The sequence below is a fragment of the Myotis davidii genome, unplaced genomic scaffold, assembly GCF_000327345.1.
Source record: "Myotis davidii unplaced genomic scaffold, ASM32734v1 scaffold259, whole genome shotgun sequence".
In the NCBI taxonomy this organism is placed as follows: Eukaryota; Metazoa; Chordata; class Mammalia; order Chiroptera; family Vespertilionidae; genus Myotis; species Myotis davidii.
In genome coordinates, this window is record NW_006292687.1 from 6,579,263 (window position 1) to 6,589,446 (window position 10,184).

The window sequence follows — 10,184 nt, forward strand, 5'->3', positions numbered from 1 at the left end:
CCGTGACCCAGGTCCACGTCTAGGACGTCGATGTCATCCTCCTCTCCCAGGTCGGTGAAATCCATGTCTTGGATTCTGAGCTCCCTTGGGTTGGCCATGAGCTGGTCCCAGATGTGGTCGGACTCCGTCTTGGGCTGGGGGGATGCTTTCTCCGGGACCGTGTCATCAGGCTGGGTGTCGGAGACGGGCCCTCTCCCTAGGTCCCCGCTGTTGAATTTCTCCGCGAAGGCTTTCACGCTGCCCCGGTTGTCCAGGCAGCCCACGTCCACCCTCCTGACACTCTCGTCCTGTGCCAGGGAGCTGGCCTGCAGCGTGGATATCCTGCTGGCCAGGCTGGGCACCGCCTCTGCCCCCTGCTCAGCGCCCGCGGGCTCGCCCTCCCCCTTCTCCTCGGCATCCGTGGGCTTTCTGTTATGGGCATACAGCATGTCCAGCATGAAGCGTTTGTTGGTGAGGATGTCGCCACACTGTTCATTTACACTGGCATCCTGAACCCCCGCGGACCACAAACCTGAAAGCAGACAGGAGAGAGGAAAATGAGAAAGGCGCAGGGCCACACCCTGAGAAGACCAGGTAGGGAAGCTGTGGGCTTTCTGTACACGGCCACTCAGAGGAGACAGGGAAGCAAGACCCCCGAAGAGGAAGGCGGTCATGGCTGACAAAACGCCCTCGACCAGGTACAGGTGCTGCATCTAACGCCCAGTGATCTGCTCCAGGACCCGCGACGCCTGTAGGTGTGACACTGCCCGGGCTCCTGGGAGACTTTTCCTGACCTTCACTACTCACCCTGACAGCTGGTCAGGACCCAGCCACAGGCGACCAAGGGGCTTCTGTCCTAAGCACACAGGAAGGCAAGGAAGATGCTCCCTCCCCCGCAGAGGCCTCGGAGAGGCTGTGGGGTTATTTCCATCGCTCTCCCTCCTCCACATCGCACCAGGGCAGCTCAAATCGTCCAGAGAGATGCATACACCACGCCACTGGTTGCACTTAAAATTCAGGAGACCCTTAAAGCTGCCTGGCTGTCTCTCTAAGACCTCCCCTAGGTGACCTTTCACACCCTCCTCTCTCCTCTACCCGCCTCACCCATCTCATCCTCGCACCGCATGGCCCTGCTCCCTAGTTTAACAATTTCACAAAGTCAGAAAAATCTACCAGGGCTTTCATTCCACCTCCACTCGACCACCTGCACCTGAACATGGTCTAACTTCACCCATCTTAAAAAACACAAACAAAAAGCCCACCATTCACTCCATGTATCCCTCCTGCTATAATCCAACTTTTCTCCTTTCCTTTAAAGATGCTGATGAGGTGTTTTTGTGTTTTGTTTTGTTTTGTTTTCTCTTGCTCACTGTTTCCAGTTTCTCTATTTTCTCTTGAACGAGTCTCAGGACGTTTTTGCTCCCTCCACCTTTCAAGCCTGCTCCTTTTCAGGCGACCGCCGCCTTGCCTGCTGCACTAGCCCCAGCTGCTCACCCCCCTCCCTTACTTAGATCCTTCACTTGCTTCACTTGGCTTCCGGGACATTGCACTCAGCTGGTTTGCTTCCTTTTTTCTGGCTGCTCCTTTCTCAGTATCCTGTGCCGATTCCTCCTTTATCTTTACCCTTGAAATGTCCTTGGACTCTTCTCTCCATCCTTACTCACTCTCTTAGTCACCGTCTCATCCAATCTCAGGGTTTTAAATACCATCTTCTGCCCTCGCCCCCAGCCCCCTCACTTAACCTGCTTCTCCTGAAATTGTTTCCTGTCTAGGATATGGAAACTCCATCTTTCTGCCAATCCCCCAAATCTGAGTCATCTTTGACACCTCCTCTTCTTTTATCCCACACAGCAGGGCATCCTGTTAGTTAAATGGTCATGTTATAGTCAGAATCCAATCTTTATTTTTATCACCTCCCCTGTCACAACCCTGGGCTGAGCCAGCATGGTTTCTTGCCTACAGCATTGCAAGATCTCACTGGTCCCAGCTTCAACTCTTGCCCCTCCACAGTCAATTCTTAATACAACAGCCACGTGATGTGTTAAAATATCTGATCATACCTTTTTGCTCAAAGTCTTCTAACGATGTCAAATTTCCCTGAGAAAAAAAACCAATGACCTTGCAATGTTCACAAGCCTCGTGTGATCTCACCTGAATTGTTTTCCATCTACTGCTGCCACCCCAAGCAGACAGACATGAACATCTTCAGCTACAGCAGCTCCTTGGCATTCCTATAACTCCCCAGGCATGACCCGGCCTCAGGGCCCTTGCCCCTCCTAAACAAACTGCACCCAGTTAATTGCATGCTTTGCTCCTCAAAACCCTTTATGCCTTTGCTCAAATAGTAACTTCTCAGCAAAGTCTTCCCCAAACACCTTATTTAAAATTGTGCAATGCTTTCTCTCGCCAACAGTTTATCATCCTTTCCTGCTTTATTTTTCACCAGAGCACTTATTACTATGTAACCTTAAACATAATTTTCTAATTTATTTTATTGCTGTCTTTGCCCCATCACTAGAAAAATTATAATTAGTGGTTAAACTGTCTTCTTTATTGGAATGTAAACTCTGCAAGTGCTTTGTTCACAGTTGTATCCCCAGCATCTAGCATGAATGAATGAATGAATGAATGTTCAGGATGTCATTCCTCTGAGCCTGCTTCCTAAGGGCTAGCAGGATTATGGGATGGGCATTTCAGAATGTGGTTTCCACCTGATACCAGGGCCTCCATAGATACTTGTATTGGGAGGTGGTAGGAGACCAAGGCCATCAACATGAGCATGGGGAGCTTTTGTTTTAATGAAGGAGACGAGCCCGATCAAACATGCTGGGGAGGACTCTGGTCTTGCCCACAGCTCCACCTTGGACGTAGAGGAGGCATTCGGTGGGGAAGCACAAGCCCCATGTGCTGTTTCTTCCAGTGCAGCTTTGTCCTCCATGCTCCGCTCTGAGTGCCTAACCTCCCCAAGGGACCAACACCAGAGCAAGGAGTGTTGGAGCCCTCCTGTAGGTTCCACAAACAAAAAAACACTCACACCACCAAAGAGACAGAAGAGGCATTTGAGGGCATGACGGAAAAATCTAGTTATTTGGAGTCTCTACAACTGGTCATACAGCCCGTAAACAGGGAGACTGCTTTGACGCCAGAAGGCTGGAGCAGATACAGTGGCCGAGTCTCTCTCTTTCTCTCTCCCAGATTGGCTCACTCTTTCTCCATTTATTGGGAAATGTTGGCAATTTCTTTTTTTGGCCACAGGGAGAAGAGCCTAAACAGGTAACATTTTAAATGCTGGTCTTCTCACTTGCCCTTAGGGTCTTCTTACATTGTTTTCGGAGTGCTTCTTTATCCCTAGTTTTCTCCTCTGCTCTACTTTATCTAATATGAATATAGCTACTCCTGCTTTTCTTATTAATGTTGGCATGCTATGTCTTTGCCCAACCTTTAACTTTCTATCTGCCCATGTCATTATATTTGAAACTAGAGGCCGGGTGCATGAAACTTGTGCATGGCCTGGCCTGCGATCAGGGCCAATTTTCCCCGGCTGCCGGCAGCTGGCCCCACCCTCCACTCTCTGCCGCCATTGGTTGCTCTCTGTGTGTGGGGCCACCAGCAGGGTGATCGAGCCCCAGCACCGCCTATGTCCACCACTACCCACCCACAGTTCCCAGTTCCCCATAGGGCAATTGGGGCCTGCAGGCTAGGGGCAGCTCCAGTGTTGAGTGCCCCCTGGTGGTCAGTGCACATCATAGCTGACCAGTCATTCCACCATCTGGTCGACTTGCATATTATCCTTTATGTATATAGATAAGTTTTGTATGGATAACATAGAGTTGGGTTGCATTTTATCCATTCTGCAAATCTCAGTCTTTTAATTTTAAAGTAATTATTGATATGTTAGTGCTTAAGTCTCCCATTTTACTTATTTTTTTGTTTCCTTTGTTTCAGTCCTATTTCTCCTTTCTTGGTCTTGGTAGCTTACTTGAACATTTTTTTAGAATTTCAACTTGATTTAGTGTTTTGGCATATGTTGCTTTGTGTAATTTTCTTGGTGGTTGCTCTAGGTCAGTGGTCGGCAAACTCATTAGTCAACAGAGCCAAATATCAACAGTACAATGATTGAAATTTCTTTTGAGAGCCAAATTTTTAAAACTTAAACTATATAGGTAGGTACATTGTTATTAACTTAATTAGGGTACTCCTAAGGCTTAGGAAGAGCCACACTCAAGGGGCCAAAGAGCCGCATGTGGCTCGCGAGCTGCAGTTTGCCGAACACGGTTCTAGGTATTATAGTACATACACTAACTCATTAGTCTCCTGGTATTGATGTTTTACTACTTTGAAGTGTAGACACTTTACTTTCATTTAGATGCCTTTACCCTCCCCACTTTTAAAATATAATTGTTGATTTCCTCTACATATATTGAGCACGATATCAAATATGCTATAATTTTTGCTTACACCATCAAATATGATTTAAGAAGCTCATGAGGAAAAAGACAGCCTGTTAAATTTCCCCCTAATTTTACTCATTCTGTTGTTCCTTTCTGAAATTTCAAGTTATCTTCTGTCTTCATTTTCTTTCTGTTCAGAGGACTTCCTTTATCTATTCTTTAAGCGGAGGTCTGCTAGTGACAAATTCTCTTAAGTTTTCTTTAACTGTATTTATTTTCCCTTCATTCCTAAAAGTTAGTTTTGCTGGATATAGAATTCATGGTTGACACATCTGGTTATTTGGAAGCTACTGGGTGGGGATGGGGGATAGGACAGCCACAGATTTTCCATTAGCGGTGCTTGTCTAGGGCAGGAAATGTATTAATAATAAAAAAGATTTTCTGTTCTGTTAGACAATACTTTTCCCAATCTTTTGGCTAGGGGAATAAACTTTACTTGATGCTTCATTGCCATGTCATTCAAGTCTGAAGGTCCCTAGGTAGTCTATTTTCTTTCCACCTTTCAGCATCTCCCTATGATTGGTTGTTCTGCTATGCCCAGATGTTTATAATTTAGTTGTCAGAGGGAGACCTGGGAGCAATGGAGCTTCTCCATCTTAACCAGATGCCTCCTTATTAATTTATTCATCAATGGTTTTGTGAGCCCCTTCCTGTGTTCTGGACGCCCAGCATGAGCTCACAATGAACAAGACAGACATCCCCATCCTCATGAAGCTTACATCAAGTGGAGACAAAGGACAGTTACACACGTAATTACAACAAAGTGTGATGAATGCTACAATAATGCCTTGCCATACAATAATGCATGGAATGGGACACACGAAACAAAGGAAAAGAAAACTACACAATGAGAATAAGTTGAATATCTTTCAAGCCTTGCAAGTTCATTTTCAAATAATAGATGCAATCATTAGAATAGGATTGGAAACCATTTTGATGGTCTTTGTGATTTAGCTGAGAACATTCTGAAAAGCAAGAGCTATGCTGAAAGAGCTGTCCAGACTCCACAGCTGCTAATGGTGCCTGAGCAGTGGGATTTTTTAAGAACCGAAGAGCTATCACATATACACATGATCACATCTCTTAGCACCACTGAAGCAGAAAAGTCACCGCAAAGCCCTAACTCCTGAGGGTATACACTTGGACACCACCAGTTATTGTTGGAAAGTCAATGGTCCTTCCCGGGGAGCAGAGTCTCCAGTTTTGGAAAATTGTCCTTATTTGGAAGAATATTGGACAATCTAATCCAAGAAAGTTTTGTTCCCTGGCTTATGTTTACTAAGCCAACTCGTTGATATGTTTTAGGCCCACTACACCTGGTTATGAGGAATAACTCAGAAAGCTATGCATAAACCTAAAACATTTTAAGGCCAAAATGTGATCAGGAAGACTTTCCCAACACCTTGTACTATGAACATAATTACATTAAATGTGAATACACAAGTAGAATTTGGGAGACTAATTGTAATCTGACTTTGAAAGAAATTAAAGAAATAGTAATACATGTAATACATATTAGCACATACATCTTAAAACCAAACAGACACAAGATTTTCAATGCAATATTCCCTAAGATATAAACCAGGGGTGGGAAACATCCAGCTCGTGGGCCGTATAAGGCCTGTGAAATCATTTGGTCTGTCCCTGCCAAGGCATTAGGGGTGAGTTAATTAAATGTTTGACCAAATATAGCAGCTAATTTTTAAGTTAATAATTTTGTATGGCCCAAGAATGATGTTATAGTATCCAAATGGCCCTTGGCAGAAAAAAGGTTTTCCACCCCTGATATAGGTAATGTCCGGCTCGTGGGCCGTATAAGGCCTGTGAAATCATTTGGTCTGTCCCTGCCAAGGCATTAGGGGTGAGTTAATTAAATGTTTGACCAAATATAGCAGCTAATTTTTAAGTTAATAATTTTGTATGGCCCAAGAATGATGTTATAGTATCCAAATGGCCCTTGGCAGAAAAAAGGTTTTCCACCCCTGATATAAACTAATAAAGTCTTTTTGTCTTCTTTTGACTAATATTGCAGTAAATAAAATCTAATATGTTATAACTGGTGAAAAATTCAACTACTAACTATTTTAGACTAAGCCATTGATTGGCAGGTCTCATGGGAGACATTTTGGCTCCATTCATTCATTCAATTTTCATTCATTCACCCATGCTTCAGATATAATATGTTCTTAATCTGTGAACTAACAAGCCAGGCATGGGTCATGGCACTGGTTGGCAGGCCATTGTGGAGCTTTCCTGCTGCCCTTAGGGCTCCTTGAATATATGTCACTCTTAGCTTGATGAAGGCTGGCTGTAAGACTTGCCTCCACTCTGAGGACTGTTAGTCTACAGAGCTGGCTCCCTGCCAACCTGACAGCTCTCAAGCCATGGGCAGGAAAGCCAACCATGGTTTCACATATAAATAATAATTCAAAATATTGTATAAATTATTTACAATTTCTACAACTCTCTGTGGCTCCCTCCTCAAGTCCCTACTGAGGACTAACATTACATGTCATCGCTAATCATAAAGTCACTATTACATGATGAGTGAGCTGGGCCAGCCGGTCACCTCAGAGGCCAGCAACCCAGGACCCCCACCCAGAGGTCCCCTGGAATGTTTATGGAAAAAGGGGCTTGATTACCAGTGCCCCTGTCCCTGGAGAGCTTGTCCTCCTTCTCCTCCCTCTCTAACGTGCTGCTGGAGGATGAGATGCTCGAGGCAGAGCAGTTGTCCCTCTCGTTCACCTCCTCGTTCCTCCTCTCCTTCTCACTGAGGGAGGCTCGCTCTTCCAGTTCCTGCTCCACTTCGCTCTCAGTCCCCACGTGGGCAGGGGCTACTTCCTGGTTGGCATCATCGGCCACCTGCCCCACCTCCTCCTCTGGTCCCGGTTCTGGCGCAGGGTCCTGGGTGCTCACTGGTGGAGACAACAATGGAGATACAATCACAAGAGGAAGCATCAAGGATGGTGTGAGGAAGGATGTGAGCTTGATTTCTCTGTGCTTTCCTGGCAGGCAGAATTCTACAGATGGCCCCCAAGACCCCTGTCCCCTGGCAAGTCTACCAAACACAGTCTGGGCACTGCTAGGAAGGGACTGTGCAGCTGACATTGACCCTAATATGGAGATTGTCCAGGTGGGCCTGATCCAATCCTGGAGCCATTTGAAAGCAGGATGCTTTCTGATTAGCAGAAGAAAGAAGTCAGAGATATTAGAAGCAGGAGAAGGATCTGACACCACGCTTCTGGCTTTAAAGATGGGGAGCCGTGTGACAAGGAATGTGGGTAACCTCTAAAAAGCTGAGAGGGACTACAGGCCTACAGGAAACAAGGCATAGGGACCTCGGTTTTACAAGCCCAAGAAACTGAATTCTGCCAATGACCTGAATAAACCTGGAGGTGGATTCTTCCCAGAGTCTCCCCATAATAGCCCAGCCAGCACAACCTTGATCATGGCCTTGAGATACCCAAAGCCAAGAACACCGCTGAGTCATGCTGGACTTCTGACCTACGAAAACTCTTGGATAATAAGTAGGTGCCATTTTGAATTGCTATTTTTGAGCTAATTGGTTATGCAGCAATAGATAACTAATACACGAACCTTCTGTCTCTTCAGGAAAAGAGAAAAAAAAATCCATGGTGAATCAAGCTGGTAGGCAAGTAGCAGCCAATGTTTTATCAGTGGCTACACCCATGAGGCTTGTCACCCTTTGCTTGAATGTTTGCTCATAATGTAAACTAGTCCATAATTTGGAAAGCTACGTGAACAATCCCTCATGGGCACAGACTATTTGTAAACCTCTCAAGACTGGAAACATGGCACCTGTCCCAAGGTAAATGCCCTGCCCCTGTGTGCCATCCTCTAGGGAGCAGGGGGTGCCACCGCAGGGCTTTCTTTGCATGCTTTTGCTGAGCAAACTCTCTGCTGTGGGCTGTGGATAAGTAACAAAATGATTGAGAATACAAAAAAAATTCTGAGACAACTGCCACACATGAGGGCCAGAAGAGTCGGATTGGCCACCCTGAGGATCTTTGACCAGGGAGGGCACAGCCACATTGAGGGAATCTGACATTGTTCCCCAAGAGTGTGAGCTCGAGCCCTAGGCAAACACAAATTCAGATGGGATCTGCCCGTGGCAGGAACTGTGAGAGACCTTGCCAGACCTCATAAGAACAAGCAGACCAGGAAGCTCTCTCTCTGTGGGGGTATTGTGCCAACTCAGGTAAGCAGGGATGGCTGGCAGTGGGGTGTGCTTAGCGTCCCCAGTAGGCCAGGTAGTGGCATTACTATGAGTGAGGAAAGCTCAGCATCCCAGCAAGACCTCATACCATCAGGACTCACTGGGCCAGTAGCCCCGCCCCTCGTCTGCTCTCAGGCTGCGTTTCTCTAGGAATGCATCAGGGAACTTGGGAGGGAGGCAGGCAGTGGGGAGGATGAGATGCCTGGGTCACTTCCAACCTCCACAGGAATAAGTACTCCTCCTTGGGAACCCCCTGCCCAGTGACCTTCAGGTAAAACTGGGTGTAGAGGATGGAGGGCCTCTCCCTTCTGCCTGCCCATAGCTTGATGACATGTACACCTGCTGGGGACTCCAGCTTAATACAGGAGCCTCTTCCTTGGGAGACTGCAGGAAGGGCGGCCCAGCAGCAAAGGCCCCTGCTTTCTACCAGCCGTTCCTGCTGGGTGTCTCCAAGAGGGACAGTTATAGGAACTGGTGATATGAGGGCAAAGTTTCCGGGTAGAGATGCACTGACTGGCAGTAGCAGGAAGAAACCATAGGGCATGACCGTGAACGTGAAACTACATGCCTATGAATGAGCGTGTCAGGCACTTTTCCTTAAAAGCCAAACCTGGGCTGGTACAGGGAAAGCGTGAACCCGTCTTTGAGAAACATTCCCTTTGGTGTTGAAAGAACCATAATGGTGCCTTCTCTTCATCTGATAATAGAGTATTTAGCAAAGAGATATAAAACCCTCTCTGTTTTACAAACATGGCGAAAGCATAGTTTCAGCAACAGCAGTGTCATCATTTGGTTGACAGACAGCATCTGTTCTTGCGCACATTAACTTCAGAATAGCCACATCAAAACAAAAATGTGTTTCCAACAGCCTCGCATGTGGCATGCATTTGAGTTGTAATTGGGGAGCATATGGCGCAAACTGGCGAGGGTGCCTCCGGGTGGTTTCATTACTGACAGGGAGACGGGCGCAGTTGGTTGCCATAAGTCTGTGTCTACTCACCCTCCCCAGGAGACAGGCAAAGTAGCAAGGATCCAGGACTTGATGGTTGTTTGACTCTAGCCTACATGCACCCCACTGTCATCTCCTTCCATAGGCAGGGGCTCTGCCCTCGGCTTAGCCAGCCAGTGGCTGCCTGGATAGGTGTGGGAATGGGCATGCAAGCTCTAGGAAGCCACGCACTCTTGGGAATAAACAGTGCAATTGCACCCCCACACTTTGGGGCCTAGCTTCAAATATGGAGTCAGCTTCATACTGTTCTCCACAGTGGCTGCACCATTCTGCATTCCCACCAGCAGTGCAGAAGGGTTCCTTTTTCTCCACATCCTCTCCAACACTTGTTGTTTGTTGATTTGTTGATGATAGCCATTTTGACAGGTGTGAGATGATAACGCAGAAGACTAAAAATGGAACTCCCATTTGACCCAGTGATCCCACTACTAGGAATATATCCAAAGAAACCAGAAACGCCAATCAGAAAGGATATATACATCACTATGTTCATAGCAGAACAATTCAC

At 46.6% G+C, this 10,184-nt stretch overlaps 1 protein-coding gene across 1 annotated transcript in view; it reads right to left on the minus strand.

Annotated features, from left to right (window-relative positions):
• Window positions 1–10,184, minus strand: part of FHOD3 (formin homology 2 domain containing 3) — a 324,340-nt gene that overhangs the window by 46,833 nt on the left and 267,323 nt on the right. Inside the window, exons 18-19 of the mRNA XM_015565558.1 lie at window positions 7,073–7,345; window positions 8–511 (exon numbers count right to left, since the gene is read on the minus strand). Coding sequence (XP_015421044.1) covers window positions 8–511; window positions 7,073–7,345 — 777 coding nt within the window. The remainder of the gene's footprint in view (window positions 1–7; window positions 512–7,072; window positions 7,346–10,184) is intronic.